This window comes from Cherax quadricarinatus, chromosome 83, assembly GCF_038502225.1.
Source record: "Cherax quadricarinatus isolate ZL_2023a chromosome 83, ASM3850222v1, whole genome shotgun sequence".
Taxonomy (NCBI): domain Eukaryota; kingdom Metazoa; phylum Arthropoda; class Malacostraca; order Decapoda; family Parastacidae; genus Cherax; species Cherax quadricarinatus.
The window spans coordinates 18,094,953-18,114,492 of NC_091374.1; the positions used below are offsets into that span (position 1 = coordinate 18,094,953).

The following is a 19,540-nucleotide window of genomic DNA, read 5'->3' on the forward strand; positions in this document are numbered from 1 at the left end:
AGGGGGAGCCTTTAATTGAGCTATGTGCAGAAAGAGATTTGGTAATATGTAATACATATTTTATGAAAAAGAGGATAAATAAATATACAAGGTATGATGTAGCACGTAATGAAAGTAGTTTGTTAGATTATGTATTGGTGGATAAAAGGTTGATGGGTAGGCTCCAGGATGTACATGTTTATAGAGGGGCAACTGATATTTCTGATCATTATTTAGTTGTAGCTACAGTTAGAGTAAGAGGTAGATGGGACAAGAGGAAGGTGGCAACAACAAGTAGGAGGGAAGTGAAAGTGTATAAACTAACGGAGGAGGAAGTTCAGGTGAGATATAAGCGACTATTGGCAGAAAGGTGGGCTAGTGCAAAGATGAGTAGTGGGGGGGGGGTGTTGAAGAGGGTTGGATGAGTTTTAAAAATGCAGTATTTGAATGTGGGGCAGAAGTTTGTGGTTATAGGAGGGGTGGGTGCAGGAGGAGAGAGGAGTGATTGGTGGAATGATGAAGTAAAGGGTGTGATAAAAGAGAAAAAGTTAGCTTATGAGAGGTTTTTACGAAGAAGGTTATAAGAAGAGCAGAGTATATGGAGAGTAAAAGAATGGCGAAGTGAGTGGGGAGAGAGTGCAAAAGGAGAGCAGATGATAGAGTGGGAGAGACACTGTCAAGAAATTTTAATGAAAATAAGAAAAAAATTTAAGAGTGAGTTAAACAAGTTAAGAAAACCTAGGGAAAGTATGGATTTGTCAGTTAAAAACAGAGTAGGGGAGTTAGTAGATGGGGAGAGGGAGGTATTAGGTAGATGGCGAGAATATTTTGAGGAACTTTTAAATGTTGAGGAAGAAAGGGAGGCGGTAATTTCATGCACTGGCCAGGGAGGTATACCATCTTTTAGGAGTGAAGAAGAGCAGAATGTAAGTGTGGGGGAGGTACATGAGGCATTATGTAGAATGAAAGGGGGTAAAGCAGCTGGAACTGATGGGATCATGACAGAAATGTTAAAAGCAGGGGGAGATATAGTGTTGGAGTGGTTGGTACTTTTGTTTAATAAATGTATGAAAGAGGGGAAGGTACCTAGGAATTGGCAGAGAGCATGTATAGTCCCTTTATATAAAGGGAAGGGGGTCAAAAGAGATTGTAAAAATTATAGAGGAATAAGTTTACTGAGTATACCAGGAAAAGTGTACGGTAGGGTTATTATTGAAAGAATTAGAGGTAAGACAGAATGTAGGATGGCGGATGAGCAAGGTTGTTCCAGAGTGGGTAGGGGATGTGTAGATCAAGTGTTTACATTGAAGCGTATATGTGAACAGTATTTAGATAAAGGTAGGGAAGTTTTTATTGCATTTATGGATTTAGAAAAGGCATATGATAGAGTGGATAGGGGAGCAATGTGGCAGATGTTGCAAGTATATGGAATAGGTGGTAAGTTACTAAATGCTGTAAAGAGTTTTTATGAGGATAGTGAGGCTCAGGTTAGGGTGTGTAGAAGAGAGGGAGACTACTTCCCGGTAAAAGTAGGTCTTAGACAGGGATGTGTAATGTAACCATGGTTATTTAATATATTTATAGATGGGATTGTAAAAGAAGTAAATGCTAGGGTGTTTGGGAGAGGGGTGGGATTAAATTATGGGGAATCAAATACAAAATGGGAATTGACAGAGTTACTTTTTGCTGATGATACTGTGCTTATGGGAGATTCTAAAGAAAAATTGCAAAGGTTAGTGGATGAGTTTGGGAGTGTGTGTAAAGGTAGAAAGTTGAAAGTGAACATAGAAAAGAGTAAGGTGATGAGGGTATCAAATGATTTAGATAAAGAAAAATTTGATATCAAATTGGGGAGGAGGAGTATGGAGGAAGTGAATGTTTTCAGATACTTGGGAGATGACGTGTCGGTGGATGGATTTATGAAGGATGAGGTTAATCATAGAATTGGTGAGGGAAAAAATGTGAGTAGTGCATTGAGGTATATGTGGAGTCAAAAAACACTATCTACGGAGGCAAATAAGGGAATGTATGGAAGTATAGTAGTACCAACCCTCTTATATGGGTGTGAAGCTTGGGTTGTGAATGCAGCAGCGAGGAGGCGGTTGGAGGCAGTGGAGATGTCCTGTCTAAGGGCAATATACGGTGTAAATATTATGCAGAAAATTCAGAGTGTGGAAATTAGGAGAAGGTGTGGAGTTAATAAAAGTACAGTGGTTCCCCGGTTTTCGTAGTTCCCGGCAATCGTAAAATTCGCCAATCATAGGGGTATTTTCGTATAAACATGGACTCGCTTTTCATAGGTTGACTCGCGAGTCGTAGTTCGTCCGGGACGCGTACCCACTGCGTGAGCCGGGGCGGCAGCCAGTCTGGCATTGTTTACCAGTGAGCGAAGGTCCCCTCACGTGCTCCAGCGAAATATTTCATAATATTCCATTTATTTTAGTGCTTGCAAGTACTAAATAAGCTACCATGGCTCCAAAGAAAGCTCCTAGTGCCAACCCTGTGGTAAAGAAGGTGAGAAATACGATTGAATTTAAGAAAACCATCATCGAACAATATGAAAGTGGTACAAGTGTGGCCGAACTGTCCATAGGAATTTCTTGCCTTTGTTATAGGAATTTCTTGCCTTTGTTATAGGAATTTCTTGCCTTTGTAAGTGTTCGCATCGCTATTGGGCCGTGCGGACGTGCTGCGCAGTAGCTCCTGATTGAGTTGGCTTTTGCGCAGTGTTGACGTGTACTTAGCTCTGTGAAGACCTGTTTGCGCGCTCTCTACGAATTGAAGCAAGATGCCCTCCATCGAGCAACTTTACCAACAGCTTAAGGAAGAATTGAGGATAGCGAAGTTGGAGATTCGGTGACTGAACGAGGAAAACAAGAAGATTCGTAGTAGTCCTCGTGTTTTGAGTCCTCAGGTCAAGAAGGGAAACTGGTCAGTGGCTAGACAGCAGGGAATGAAGTTGACGATCAAGAAGACGAATGGAAAGATAGAAACGATGAAGAAGAAAGAGACTGCTGTGGAAACTGTTGTGGAAACATCTAATACATTCTCAGTGCTACCCGATGAATGTGAGTCGACTACTGGGAATGTCACGACGAACGACATTAAGGAAGGTAAGAATATTGTTGTTGTTGGGGATAGCCAAGTTAGGTATATGGATAGGGCGTTCTGCTTGAAGGACAGGAGTAGGAGACAGAGAGTTTGCTTTCCTGGGGCTGGGATGGAGGATATTGTTAGCCGTCTGGATGACATCATGAGAGGTAATGGGAGCAATCCTATTATCTGTCTCAGTGCTGGAGGCAACGATGTTGGCAGACGTAGGAGTGAAGACCTGATTAGCAGGTATAGGTCAGCAATAGAAATAATTAGGAGTAAGGGTGGGAACCCTGTCATATGTGGTATTTTGCCAAGGAGAGGAGTTGGAAATGAATGGTTGTCCAGGGCAATTGGTGTCAATTACTGGCTGGACAAATACTGTAAGGAAAATGCGGTAACATTCATTGACAACTGGGACCTCTTCTATGGCAGAAATGACATGTATGCCAGGGATGGGGTTCACTTATCTAGGTCTGGGGTGGTAGCACTGGCAACTGCAGTGGAGTGAGCAGTTAGGACTTTAAACTAGGAATAGTTAGTGGTATGGGTTTTGGCAGGAAACCAGTGAAGTCCCAGTGTAGTAATATTACGAGTTCTAGGGGAACTAGTAATAAGCAAAACGAGGTAGATATTGAAAAGCCAGGGACTTTGGGTGATAAGGACAGTAATAGGTTTAGTAGAAAAACAGAAATGAGCAGGAAGGGTAAAGAGAAAGGAGAGTCTTTCAATGTTTATTATGCTAATTGCCGTAGTGCTAGGAATAAGATGGACGAGTTGAGATTAGTTGCTAGTGCAGGTTACATTGATGTATTTGCCTTAACTGAGACGTGGTTTAATTCAAAAAGTCGGGACATGCCTGCGGAATGTCATATTCAGGGTTTTAAATTGTTCCAAGTAGATAGAAGTATCGGGAAGGGGGGTGAGGTGGCATTGTATGTCCGAAATCGCTTGAACTGTTGCATAAAAACGGGTATTAAGTCTGAAGTAACACATACAGAGTCTGTTTGGATAGAATTTTCAGAGGGGCATGAAAGACTGATTTTAGGAGTGATATACCGTCCCCCAAACTTAGATAGGGACCAAGGGAGTTTACTATGGGAGGAAATTGTTAAGGCCACAAGGCACGATAATGTAGTAATTCTAGGAGACTTTAACTTTAGTCATATTGATTGGAATTTCTTGACTGGGAATTTAGAATCATACGACTTCTTAGAAGTAGTTCAGGATTGTTTTTTGAAGCAGTTTGTGACAGAACCTACAAGGGGAAATAACCTGCTTGACTTAGTTATGGCAAACAATGAATCCCTTGTTAATAATTTAGAAATTTCAGAGGAACTTGGTGCTGGCGACCACAAATCAATTGCATTTAGCATTGAATGGAAGTACGATAGTAGCGATAACTCAGTAACAGTCCCAGATTTTCGCTTAGCAGATTACGATGGGCTTAGAGAACACTTATCATCTGTTGACTGGGGTAACGAAGTGAGATATCAATATGACAGTTTTCTGAACACTATACATGCTGCTCAAAGAACGTTTATCCCATATAAAGAAATTAGATCAAATAGAAATGACCCAAAATGGATGAATAATAGGCTCAAATATCTACTAGGGCATAAGAAAGGAATTTATAGGCGTATCAAAAGAGGTGAGGGTCATCTTATGAATCAGTATATTGACATTAAGAGGGACATTAAAAAGGGGATAAGAAAAGCTAAAAGGGACTATGAAATTAAAGTTGCTAGGGATTCTAAAACTAACCCAAAAAGTTTTTTCCAGGTCTATAGAACAAAAGTTAGAGATAAGATAGGTCCCCTTAAAAATAACTATGGGCACCTTACTGACAAAGAGAATGAAATGTGCTCGATTTTTAATAATTATTTTCTCTCAGTTTTTACACAGGAAGACACTAACAATATTCCAGTAATTAATTTTTATAGTGGGCTAGAAGAAGATAAATTATGTAACATCACAGTCACTAGTGAAATGGTTGTGAAGCAGATAGACAGACTGAAGCAAAATAAGTCGCCGGGTCCTGATGAGGTTTTTTCAAGGGTTCTTAAGGAATGCAAAATGGAACTCTGTGAACCATTAACTAATATTTTTAATTTATCTCTTCAAACAGGTGTAGTGTCTGATATGTGGAAGATGGCTAATGTAATTCCTATTTTTAAAACAGGGGACAAGTCGTTACCGTCAAATTACTGCCCAATAAGCCTGACCTCAATTGTAGGCAAATTACTAGTCAATTATAGCTGAGATTATAAGAAGCCATCTCGATAAGCATAGCTTGATTAATGATACTCAGCATGGATTCACAAGAGGCTGGTCTTGTCTAACTAATTTATTAACTTTCTTCAGTAAAGCTTTTGAGGCTGTTGACCACGATAAAGAATTTGATATTATTTACTTAGATTTTAGTAAGGCATTTGATAGAGTTCCGCACCATAGACTGTTAAAGAAAGTGGCAGCTCATGGCATTGGGGGAAAAGTGCTCTCGTGGATCGAGTCATGGCTCACTGACAGGAAGCAGAGAGTGTCCATAAATGGGGTTAAATCCGAGTGGGGATCTGTAACAAGTGGCGTTCCACAGGGATCAGTCTTGGGCCCGTTGTTGTTTATAATATATATCAATGATCTTGATGAGGGAATTACTAGTGATATGAGCAAATTCGCCGATGACACAAAGATAGGTAGGATAATTGATTCAAACGTAGATGTTATGGAACTTCAGGAGGATTTAAACAAACTCTATTCTTGGTCAGAAAAGTGGCAGATGCAGTTCAATGTAGATAAATGCAAGGTTCTGAAGCTTGGGAGTGCCCATAACCCTAGTACTTATAAGTTAAATGATGTAGAACTTAGCCATACAGTTTGCGAAAAGGACTTGGGGGTTATGGTGAGCAGCAACCTTAAACCAAGACAGCAATGCCTAAGCGTATGTAATAAGGCAAATAGATTATTGGGATTTATATCAAGAAGTGTAAGCAACAGAAGTCCAGAGGTCATACTGCAGCTTTATACATCATTAGTAAGGCCTCACCTAGATTATGCAGCTCAGTTCTGGTCTCCATATTACAGAATGGACATAAATTCATTAGAAAACATTCAGCGTAGGATGACTAAATTAATACGTAGCATTAGAAATCTTCCTTATGAAGAAAGATTGAAGAATCTTAAGTTACATTCACTTGTTAGACGAAGAATGAGGGGAGACCTGATCGAAGTGTATAAGTGGAAGATAGGTATTAATAAAGGGAATATTAATAAGGTCTTGAGGATGTCTCTCCAAGAGAGAACCCGCAGTAATGGATTTAAATTAGATAAGTTTAGATTTAGAAAGGACATAGGAAAGTATTGGTTTGGAAATAGGGTAGTTGATGAGTGGAACAGTCTACCTAGTTGGGTTATTGAGGCTGGGACTTTGGGTAGTTTCAAATTTAGGTTGGATAAGTACATGAGTGGGAGGGGTTGGATTTTAGTGGGACTTTCACATCAGAGCTTATTTCTTGGGTGGCATTGAAAATTGGGTTGGGCAAATGTTTTGTTAGTGGGATGAATTGTAAAGGACCTGCCTAGTATGGGCCAACAGGCCTCCTGCAGTGTTCCTCCTTTCTTATGTTCTCATGTTCTTATGAAACCCTACACAACCTTATGTTCCATAGTGGCCAAGAAAAAGGAAATCAAGGATGCTGGTGTTGCAAAGGGAGTAACTATGCTGACAAAAATGAGATCACCAGTACTGGAAGAGGTTGAGAAGTTATTATTGGTGTGGATAAATTAGAAACAATTAGCAGGAGATACTCTTATGACTTCGATTATTTGTGAAAAGGCTAGGCAGTTGCATGAAGATTTGGTAAAGAAATTGCCTGCAAATAGTGGTGAAGTGAGTGAATTTAAGGCCAGCAAAGGCTGGTTTGAGAGATTTAAGAACCGTACTGGCATACACAGTGTGGCAAGGCATTGTGAGGCTGCCAGTTCGGACCACAAGGCGGCTGAAAAATATGTGCATGAATTCCAGGAGTACATAGAGGCTGAAGGACTGAAACCTGAATAAGTGTTCAATTGTGACGAAACAGGCCTCTTTTGGAAGAAAATGCCAAAGAGGACCTTCATTACACAAGAGGAAAAGGCAATGCCAGGACACAAGCCTATGAAAGACAGGCTGACACTAATGTTCTGTGCTAATGCTAGTGGGGATTTCAAAGTGAAGCCATTACTAGTGTACCATTCTGAAAATCCCAGAGTGTTCAGGAAAAACAATGTTATGAAGAGTAAATTGTGTGTGTTTTGGAAATCTAATAGTAAGGCATGAGTCACGAGGGAAATTTTCGTTGAGTGGTTCAATGAAGTGTTTGGCCCTAGTGTGAAGGAGTATCTCCTGGAAAAGAAACTGGATCTCAAGTGCGTGCTAATAATGGACAATGCACCTGCTCATCCTCCAAACTTGGATGACCTAATTTTCGAGGAGTTTGGGTTCATCACAGTGAAGTTCTTGCCCCCAAATACCACTCCTGTCCTCCAACCCATGGACCAGCAGGTTATTGCAAACTTTAAAAAACTCTACACAAAAGCAATGTTTCACAGGTGCTTGACTGTGACCACAGACACTCACTTGACCCTAAGGGAATTTTGGAGAGAACACTTCAGCATCCTCCACTGCATAACCCTTATAGGTATGGCTTGGGAGGGAGTGACTACCAGGACTTTGAACTCTGCCTGGAGAAAATTGTGGCCAGATTGTGTCGACAAGAGGGATTTTGAAGGATTTGGGACTGACCCTAATGAGCCTATGTCTGTTGTAAAATCAGTTGTGGCACTGGGGAGTTCCATGGGGTTGGATGTGAGTTTGGAGGATGTGGAAGAATTGGTGGAAGACCACAATGAAGAGCTCACCACTGAGGAGCTGCAAGAGCTTCAGCAGGAAGAGCAACACATCGCAGCTCAGAATCTTGCTGCAGAGGAGGAGGAAGTGAGATGTAAGAAGGTGCCTTCTTCAGAAATTAAAGAGATTTTTACTATGTGGGGTAAGATGGAAAGCTTTATGGAGAAACATCACCCTGACAAGGTTGTTGCAAGCCGGGTTGGCAACATGTACAGTGACAAAGTCTTGGGCCATTTTAGGGAAGTGTTAAAGAGATGCCAGAAACTGAGCTCTCTCCACAGTTATTTTGTGAGACAGGACTCCAGTGACTCTCAAGGTGGTCCTAGTGGCATTAAGAAACAGGGAAGAGAAGCAACCCCAGAAAAGCAAAGGGTACCTGAGGTGTTGATGGAAGGGGATTCCCCTTCCAAACTATAAACAGTCCACTCTCTCCTCCTCCAGTCTCCCATACACTAAGAAGAATCTCCAATAAAGGTAAGTGTTATACTGTTAATGTTTCATTCATCATTTCCCATTGTTTTGTTTATGTACTACATGTATATTTCATGTTAAAAATTTTTTTGATTTAATACTTCTGGGTGTCAGGAATGGATTAATTGTATTTACATTATTTCTTATGGGGAAAATTGATTCGTAAATCGTAAATTTCGTTTATAGTAACTGCTCCAGGAACGGATTAATTACGAAAAACGAGGGACCACTGTATTAGCCAGAGGGCTGAAGAGGGGTTGTTGAGGTGGTTTGGTCATTTAGAGAGAATGGATCAAAGTAGAATGACATGGGGAGCATTTAAATCTGTAGGAGAAGGAAGGCGGTGTAGGGGTCATCCTCGAAAAGGTTGGAAGGAAGGGATAAGGGAGGTTTTGTGGGCGAGGGTCTTGGACTTCCAGCAGGTGTGCATGAGCGTGTTCGATAGGAGTGAATGGAGACGAATGGTATTTGGGACCTGACGATCTGTTGGAGTGTGAGCAGGGTAATATTTAGTGAAGGGATTCAGGGAATCCGGTTATTTTTATATAGCCGGACTTGAGTCCTGGAAATGGGAAGTACAATGCCTGCACTCTAAAGGAGGGGTTCGGGATATTAGCAGTTTGGAGGGATATGTTGTGTATCTTTATACGTATATGCTTCTAAGCTGTTGTGTTCTGAGCACCTCTGCAAAAACAGTGATTATGTGTGAGTGAGGTGAAAGTGTTGAATGATGATGAAAGTATTTTCTTTTTGGGGATTTTCTTTCTTTTTGGATCACCCTGCCTCGGTGGGAGACGGCCAACTTGTTGAAAAAAAAATAATAAATAATAATAATAATATGTATAAAGATAATACACATAATAATAATAGTATAATACAGTAATAATAATAATAATAATAATAATAATAATAATATAATATGTATAATAATACATATATAATAATAATGTACTACATGTAATAATTAAATAGACGGCTTCAAAAGGCCGTCACTAGATGGCAGTGTTTACCACAACAGAGGGAGCAGTTGTGGTCGCCTCCACATGTTACATAATGACATATTTTATTCATTCTAGAGTATATATTAGGTTTCTGTGTGATTTATATTATTATTTCATATTAGACGAACTGTGATAGATAAATAAGCTGTAGAGTTGATGATAGCGAAATATTCAAGGAGTATGTTTTCTTGTCTCCAGACAAACTCTCGTTGGCTGCCGACACCACCCATACCACCACACGAATGACATAATTTTATTCATTCTAGAGTATATATCAAGTTTCTATGTTATTTATATTATTTATGTCATATTAGATGAACTGTGATAGATAAATAACTGTATAGATGATAGCGAAATTATTCATGAAGCCGTAGAGTTGATATTAGTGAAATTATTGAAGTACAGAATTCCACTGGAACAGATTAATCGCATTTCAATTAATTTAAATGAGGAAAATTGACTCTGCAAACGAGCAAATCCAGTTGCGAGCAAGGTCATGGAATGGATTAAACTCGCAAGTAGAGGTTCCACTGTATATACAAATGTACAGTCACTGAACACTTTCCTAGAACTGCTGCAGCTTGTGGACGTCTTTGAAACGTGGGTATATCCAAAGTGGTACTTCACACTCCTTGCACGTAAAACGAGTGTCTCTGTGTTTTTGTGGGTGTTTTGTGTTGTGCACAGACAAAACACCTCTTCTGAGCACTTTTCTTGAAAGCAGGAGGAGGCAGTTGTATGGGGTAGTGATCACCAGGCCTCAGATAAGATGGCATGTATTGGTAATTTCATGGGACCTGGTCTATTGCAGGTGTTGCTCCTTGGTACTTGAATATTATTTGTCTGATGACTGACAAACAAAATTCACCATATTTTGGCTTGTTGTTGGTCTTCAGCTTGTATATGTTATAAATATTCAGCATAGAATTATCAAGAAGATGGAAAAAAAGTTTTATGTACCACTTATAACTCTTGCGAACACAGTCAGCAAACCTAATCTGCATGTCACATTTGTCTACTAAGTGCATATAAGAACATAAGAACATAAGAATGGAGGAACACTGCAGAAGGCCTACTGGCCCATGCGAGGCAGGTCCTTATCAAAACGACTACTACCTAAAGCTTCCCAAGAAATAACTCCCGTACCCAATGACACCAATCAAACCCAGCCCCTCCCACTCATATATTTGTCCAGTCTCTTCTTAAAGCTACCCAAGGTCCTAGCCTCTATCACCCCACTGGGAAGACTGTTCCATGCATCTACAACTCTGTTAGAAAACCAGTACTTACCTATGTCCTTTCTAAATCTAAATTTATCCAACTTAAATCCATTATTCCTGGTTCTTACCTGGTTCGACACCCTCAGTACTTTATTAATATCTCCCTTGTTTATGCCCGTCATCCACTTATACACTTCAATGATATCTCCCCTCATTCTACGCCTCTCCAGAGAGTGGAGATTTAAGGCTTTGAGTCTATCTTCATACGGGAGGTTCCTTACACAGTAAATCATTTTAGTCATTCTTTGTATGTTCTCTAATGAGTCTATATCCATCCTGTAGTAAGGGGACCAAAACTGAGCAGCATAATCTAAATGAGGCCTCACTAGTGATGTATAGAGCTGTAAAATAACTTTTGGACTTCTGTTACTTATACTTCTTGAGATAAATCCAAGTAATCTGTTGGCCTTGTTGCGCACACTAAGGCACTGCTGTCTTGGCTTTAGATTTCTGCTTACCATGACTCCCAAGTCTTTTTCGCATTCTGTATGATCAAGCTCTACTTCACCTAGATTATAGCTTCGAGGGTTATTTTCATTACCAAGGTTGTAGTCCATCACAGCTGCAGGTTTTAGAATTGGTTCATTGGTCTCTATTCTGCCTGCCACTGTCTGCCATTTTGTTTTGGTGAACTGATGTCATAAATGTGACATCACATTTGTCGTGCCACTGAAATGCCATGATGTCATTGGCAGCAAAGGCCTGCACCTCACCTCTGTGAGTGCCTGCGTTGAACCTAGGCATATGCTTATGATTACCACGCACTGTGCCACACACATCTGTCATGTTCACTTGCAAGAAATAACTGAGTAAGGGGCTTGTGTACCAGTTATCAGTAAATAATATATGCCCCTTACCAAGATATGGTTCCATCATTGTTCTAACCACATCACCAGACATACCCAATAACTTCCTGGTATCTCTCAATGTATTACTCACAATTAAATAAATAACAAAAAGGCACAATACCGTGACTGGAACGATACACAAATAACCCGCACATAAAAGAGAGAAGCTTACGACGACGTTTCGGTCCGACTTGGACCATTGACTTTGTCAATGGTCCAAGTCGGACCGAAACGTTGTCGTAAGCTTCTCTCTTTTATGTGCGGGTTATTTGTGTATATTACTCACAATGTACACAGCTATATCCAGAACCAGGCCACTTTTGCAATCACACAGTACAAATAACTTTATACCAAAGTGTTTCCTCTTACTTGGTATATACTGCTTGAACAACCATCTGCCATTGAACAAAATGAAAGACTCATCAATAACAAGCTTCCTGAAGGGATAAAAATACATACAGCAATTTTGTTTCAGGTAAATGAACACTTTCCTGATCTTATATAACCTGTTGTTTCTGTCAGGCCTGGTTTTGTCTGAGAAGTGTAGCATACATAACAGTATCAAAAAACAATTCACTGGTATAATATCACTAAAACCTGGGGTTGAAATCGTGCATTCCGGCGATCAGTATGTGGTGACAGTGTGCTTATTCACATGTGGCATAAGCATTATTGTGGCAAAGAACAGGTACATCTCTGCCACAGTTGATCCTTCCACAGGTGTAGCTGTGACATTGGTGAAAGAATTGTATTTGCCATGGTGTACTTATAGTATGTGTTGCTTTCCCTGGCAACTTGCTGCCAATCCTGATGCGGTCTGCTGTTGGGTTCTGGATATTGAAAGGTGGTTGTGGTTGTGCAGGTTGTGGTTGTGGATGTTGTGGAGTGTGGGGGTGGTTGAGAGTGGTTGTGGCTGTGCTGAGTTAGCATGGGTAGCAGTGTGGGCCCCTACTGGTGCCCCACAACTCATGCCACCGCCAACACCAACACCTGTTGCCCCACCCACACCACACATCCCCATTGTAACAATATCGTCATCTTCACTCTCAGGTCATGGTGTAGGGACACGGGATGTACTCTGAGATTTACTCTTTTACCTTGGAATGGCATGTGGCACACTACCAGAACGCATACTGTGTCATACATACTGCTGTTTCACTGGCGAATATTCCTCCTCACTGTCGCAACTCAAGCTGCTTTCAATAACCTGGAAATCACTATCATTATCACTTTCACTGCTCACCTCTCGTCCTGGTGCAAGGTGAATGTGCATGAGACGGCCCAGCACCAGAGGTGAAAGGTTGAGGGACATCTGGGTTTTCATCACTAATTACGTTATCCTGGGCACTGCTTTCGGTCACACCCTCTTGAAAACCATGGAATTCACTTTCACTGGCACTTCCATCGGTGTTAGAACTATCACTTAGGAACAGAAGACCTCCAATTCGGTGAGGAGTAAGGTACAGTGGACCCCCGGTTATCGGCCGGTTTGGTTATCGGCCAACTCAGTTATCGGCAGGGTTTTCGGCGCTCGGTTATCGGTCGTTTTGGACGTGTCCATCCGCCAGCTGGGGCAGCTTGAACTTCAGTTTGGCGTTGTCTCTCGGTGACTGAGGAAGCTTCTGCTCATACAGCCAAACATTTTGCTTGTTTACCATTGTTTTTAGTGGTTTTTCTTGCAGTGCAACTGTGAAATAAGTAATCATGGCTCCAAAGAAAGTTTCTAGTAAAGTTCCTGTGGTAAAGAAAGTGAGAAACACCATGGAATTTAAGTGTGAAGTGATAGAAAAGTTTGAGAGAGGTATGAAGGTGGTGGAACTTGCCAGGATGTACAGCAAGAATAAATCAACAATTACTTCCATCCTGGCAAAGAAAGAACAAATCAAAGATGCTAATGTTGCAAAAGGAGTAGCTTTTCTAACTAAATAAAGGACACTGATAATGGAAGAGATGGAAGAGTTAATATTATTGTGGATTAAGGAAAAAGAACTAGTGGGATACAGTGTTGTGGAGTCGATCATTTGTGAGAAGGCAAAGCAGTTGCATGAGAATCTTGTAAAGAAAATGCCTGGAACAAGTTTTCATGGAGGGGGATTTCCGTACCAAACACTAACTCTTCCCTCTTTCCTCCGCCCTATCTTCCAGAAGCCAGCATTAGCCTTCAATAAAGGTATGTAATACTCACATAATTGTAAAAAAAAAAATGATTTTTTTTGTGAATATTTTTGTTTGGAATGAATTGTATTTCCATTAATTCTTATGGGAAATATTAATTCGGTTATTGGCCAACCTTCAGGAACGAACGGATTACTGCCAATAACCGGGGGTCCACTGTACTTCTTACTGCGAGGCATGGTGAACAAGGACTACAAAGATGGCATTCCCACAATGCACCACTAAGTCCCCGATTTTTTCACAGGGTGCACACCTACCACGCAGTTCCATTCTCTAACATGTAGGCCTACCAGCTTTCTCCCACTTGATTTGAAGCCACTAGAATTTACACTTATTACCATGCCAGAAACATTGGCGCGTAAGACGTCTATATACGACCGAAACAGTCAAAGGGTTAATGCAAATACAATTAATCCATTCGACACCCAAAAATATTAACACAAAATACATTTTTTAAAGATTAATTATAGTTTTACATACACAAAACAATGATAACTAAATAAAATAAATGATCATTTAAATCACTATTACATACCTTTATTGAAGACTTGTGTTGGCTTATGGAAGATGGAGGACTGATTATTGTTTGGAAGGGGAATCCCCCTCCATAAGGACTTCAGGTATCAAAGCCCTCTCTGGGGTTACTTTCCTCCCTGCCTACTACACTCCCTGCTACACCCCGCCTCCCTACTACACTCCTTTCCTGCTACACTCCCTCCTATGCTACACTCCCTCCTATGCTACACTCCCTACTTCCCATGCTACACTCCCTACCTCCCTTCCACACTCCATTTCCCTGCTACACACTCTGCCTCCCTGCCACAGCATGTGTGTAAAGAACCTAGGATAACCCAAAATAAAGTCAGAGTGACTCCTTTCCATTGGCCTCCTGCCTCCCTGCTACACTCCATTTTGCAACATTAGCTTCCTTGATGATTGGATGAATGAGCAGAAGTGTCCTCACTCGCCCAGAGACACAGCCAGACTCACTCGCAAATGCGCTAGTGGCTGGAGGGCAGGCGGGTGGATGTGTCCAGTACGGCTGATAAGCGAAATAACAGCCGATAACCGGAAGCCGAAAAACCAGCCGATAACAGAGTTGGCCGATAAATGGAATGGTTGATAACCAAGGGTCCGCTGTACTATATATTTCTAGACAATAGTATATGAATAACAAAAAAAGGCACAATACCATGCCTGGAACAATACACAAATAACCCACACATAGAAGAGAGGAGCTTGCAACGACGTTTCGGTCTGACTTGGACCACTTCTGCCTATATATACTTCCTGCCTATATATACCCTTCCTGCTCTACTTCTCGTTAGTGTGACTGTGTGAATGGTCCAAGTCGGACCGAAATGTCGTCATAAGCTCCTCTTTTCTATGTGCGGGTTATTTGTGAACAGTATGTGACTATCGTAGGTGAAAATGTTCACCTGTCACTGTGTTTGTGACTATTTGAGTACTATTTCAGTACCTAATATTAGTTTCAGAACAAAGATTGGCTATGAAATCACAAGAACTACTACAAATTGTAATTATCAGAACATAAAAATTATGTAAATTAAAAAATATGAGAGAAAACGGTATATCGGCAAGACTTTTGCAAGTGGCAGTGCTTCATGTTGCTGTCAGGTGAGTGACAAATGCTGACTTTGTGGCCTTATATTTCCATAAGTACTGACTCTAAAAATTTTTTTTTTTTTAGTTTATTACATGTAAAAAAAGTTTTTTTTTTTTTTTTTTTTGGGGGGGGGGGGGGGTGCACTGGCGAGAGAACGTAAATCTATGTTTGGACAGTTAAGGGGGTTAACTAGGCACATGTCATCATAGGTTTCAGTCTTCTATTTACAGGTTATTTGTTTGTAAATTCAGATTTTTTCTAGTGTGAAAAAAGACTTGGTTTCATATTTTCATCAGAGATTTTTGGGGTTTAAATAATGCTTAAGAAACATATGATCATCTTTGTTCAGCTGTGGTATGATTGGAATTTTATAGGTATGCCAATTCTGGGAGATGACCAACATGTTAAAAAAATTGTTTGTTTTGAGACACACAGTTATGTGCTGTACTGTAGTCAATTAATTTTTTGTTTTCTCTTGCAGGCTATTTACAGTGGTATGGGTCATGAGGGGACACCAGAGTACTCATCTATGATCATGTACCACAACAATTCTCCACGATGGAATGAACGGCTTAAAGTAGCCATTCCCATCGACCAATTTGCAGGAGCACACCTCAGACTAGAGTACAGACATTGCTCAAGTTAGTTCCATTGATATTATGTTGCATTTCAGATTTGAAGCTTCAGCTCTGTTTTGAAAGTTTGATAATTGTGTTTGTGAAAATGAGTTGTGAAATGAGAGAGAGACTCGCAACAGTGATGTAGGTTGCTTTACTTCAACATTGGCAGCAGTGATCTATGTACAGTGGAACCTCAAAAATCGAACTTAATCCGTTCCAGGACCTAGTTCTAAATTCGAAAAGTCTGAAATTCGAAGCAATATTTCCCATAAGAAATAAGGGAAATACAATTAATTCGTTCCAGAAACCCAAAAATATTCACACAAAAAATACATTTTATAGAGATTAATTACAGTTTTACATACAACAAATACTGTAGTTTTTAATTATGTATAGTAATACATATAAAATAACATTTTTACTTACCTTTATTGAAGATTGGTGATGGCATCTGGAAGATAGGGAGGAGGAGAGAGGGAGTTGGGGTTAGTGTTTGGAAGGAAAATCTCCCTCCATGATTACTTCAGGTAAAGCCCTCTCTGGGGTTACTTCCCTTCTCTGTCTTTTAATGCCACTAGGACCAGCTTGAGAATCACTGGACCCCTGTCTCACAAAATAACTGTCCACAGTCCTCTGTTTCTGGTGCCTCTAACATTTCCCTAAAATGGGACATGGTTCTGTCACTGAACTTGTTGCAAAGATGGCTTGTTTCAGCTTGCTCAGTGTGGTACTTCTGCACAAACATTTGGACATCATTCCACTTGGCACAAATCTCCTTAATCTTTGAAGAAGGCACCTCATCCACTCCCTATATTAACACCTTTCGCAACATCAGCTTCCTTTTATTTGTTCTTTCTTTGACAGGATAGAACTGATGGTCGACTTGTTTTTCCCATACATCCTGGCAAGCTCAAGAAGTCTCACACCACTCTCATACTTCTGTATTATTTCCTTCTTCACATCTATGGTGTTTCTCACTTTCTTTACCACAGGGGTACCACTAGCAAGTTTCTTTGGGCCCATGGCAGCTTATTTCACAGTCCCACAAGCACTAAACACAACGAAATAATCGTAAAATGCGTGAATGAGAGCGCAGGTTAGTGTTCACTCAAGCATAAACAAAGCTAGACTGCTCACGGCGCCTGCGCAGGGACACGGATGGAGCGGGCGGCAGACAGGTCCTGTACCCGGCTGTTTGAAAATAGGGGTGCGTTCGATAACAGGGACACAGTTTGTCCGAAAAAATGGTCCTATTTTCGAAACGTTCGATATGTGATACTTTCGATTTTTGAGGTTCCACTGTGTCTTGACTTACACATTTGACTGCAGTGGTTTAGGTTGCTTGACTTACACATTGTCTACAGGGATTTAGGTATCTTGCACTTTGACTACTGTGGTCGAGGTTGCAAAACTTCCACATTAAGTACAGTGTCCTAGTTTTTTTTAACTGGCACTTTAAATACAATAATTTCTGTAACTAATAAAATAGTTTTGGTCACAATGGAGAGGTCGCAAATGAAAAAGCTAGCATTGGAAGATATAATTGACCTATTAAATATTTATGATCATTACATTTTAAAACTTATAAAAGCAGGATAGCAGATGAACAGGGAGGCTTTAGGAAGGGAAGGGGGTGTGTAGATCAAGTGTTTGCAGTGAAACATATAGGTGAACAGTATTTTAATAAGGGTAAAGAGGTTTTTGTGGCATTTGTGGATTTGGAAAAGGCGTGTGATAAGGTGGATACGGATGCAGTGTGGCAGATGTTGCAAATGCATGGAATAGGGGGTAGGTTATTGAAAGCAGTGAGGAGTCTTTACGAGGATAGTGAGGCTCAGGTTAGTGTGTGTAGGTGTGAGGGAGATTATTTCTCAGTAAAAGTAGGCCTTAGACAGGGATGTATGTCGTCACCATGGTTGTTCAATATATTTATAGATGGAGTTGTAAGAGAAGTGAATGCTAAGGTGTTGGCAAGAGGTGCAGGGTTAAAAGATAAAGAATCTAACGCAAAGTGGGAGTTGTCACAGTTGCTCTTTGCTGATGACACTGTGCTTTTGGGGGATTCTGAAGAGAAGTTGCAGAGGTTGGTTGATGAGTTTGCTAGGGTATGTAAAAGAAGGATATTAAAAGTGAATATAGGAAAGAGTAAGGTGATGAGGATAACCAAAAATTTAGGAAACTGAAGGTTGGATATTAGGTTGGAGGGAGAGAGTATGGAGGAGGTGAATGTATTCAGATATTTGGGAGTGAACATGTAGTCAGATGGGTCTATGAAAGATGAGGTGAGTCATAGAATTGATGAGGGGAAAAAGGTGAGTGGTATACTGAGGAGTCTGTAGAGACAAAGAACTTTATCCATGAAAGCAAATAGGGAAATGTATGAGTGTATAGTTATACCACCGCTCTTGTATGGGTGTGAAGCATGGGTGGTGAATGTTGCCCTCAAATATGAGATGTCATATTTGAGGGTAATGTGTGGTGTGAAAATGAAGAGAATCCATAGTCTGGAGATTACGGGGAGGTGTGGGATTACCAAAACTATCATCCAGAGGGCTGAGGAGGGGTTATTGAGATGGTTTGGACATGTAGAGAGGCGGAACGAAATAGAATGACTTCGACAGTGTATAAATCTGTAGTGGAGGGAAGGCGGGGTATTGGTTGGCCTAGGAAAGGTTGGAGGGAGGGGGTAAAGGAAGTTTTATGTGCGAGGGGCTTGGGCTTCCAGCAAGCGTGTGTGAGCATGTTAGATAGGAGCAAATGGAGACAAGTGGTTTTTGGGACTTGACATGCTGTTGGAGTGTAAGGTAACATTTATAAAGGGATTCAGGGACACCGGCAGGTTGGACTAGATACCTGGAGATGGGAAGTACAGTGCTGACTCTGAACGAGGGGTGTTAATATTGCAGTTTTATAACTGTATTGTAAGCATGCCTCTGGCAAGACAATGATGGAGTGAATGATGATGAAAGTTTTTCTTTTTTGGGCCACCCTGCCTTGGTGGGAAACGGCCGATGTGTTAATAAAAAAATAATAATAATGCGGCACATTAAATGTTGTATATTAGGTTAATATAGACATTTTCATTAATCCATCTATGGTATTTTTTTTAAATTATATAATAAACACCACACATCATAATACAGTAGGCAGTCCATACCACGGGCGGGATTTGAACCCGCGGTCAGAGAGTCTCAAAACTACAGACCGTCGCGTTAGCCACTGGACCAGTAGTAGCTAACGTGACGGTCTGGAGTTTTGAGACTCTCTGACCACGGGTTTAAATCCCGCCCATGGTATGGTTTGTTTGCAATCGTGTCATTACGATTCCGTGAGTCAAGTACAGTCATTTAACACTAGTTACGTTCCTGATAATGCCATGTTAGGTAAAACCCTGTGATATGAACTGAAGAACTTAGGGAAAAAATAGGGTTATGTTCCTGGGAGCCCCCAAAAAGCTAAACTTTTCTTACCTTAAATTGTGGGTGCTGGTGTTTGTGGATAATTGTGGAGAGTGGAGAGTTATGCTGTGACCCTACTAGGCTGAGGTGGATGGTAGAG

The 19,540-nt window shown here is 40.7% G+C and overlaps 1 protein-coding gene across 4 annotated transcripts in view; it reads left to right on the top strand.

Annotated features, from left to right (window-relative positions):
* spg (dedicator of cytokinesis spg) overlaps nt 1-19,540 on the top strand; it is a 312,850-nt gene that overhangs the window by 68,969 nt on the left and 224,341 nt on the right. For all 4 annotated transcript variants that reach the window (XM_070102877.1, XM_070102878.1, XM_070102879.1 and 1 more), the window contains exon 14: nt 15,844-16,003. In XM_070102877.1, the coding sequence (XP_069958978.1) occupies nt 15,844-16,003 (160 nt within the window). The remainder of the gene's footprint in view (nt 1-15,843; nt 16,004-19,540) is intronic.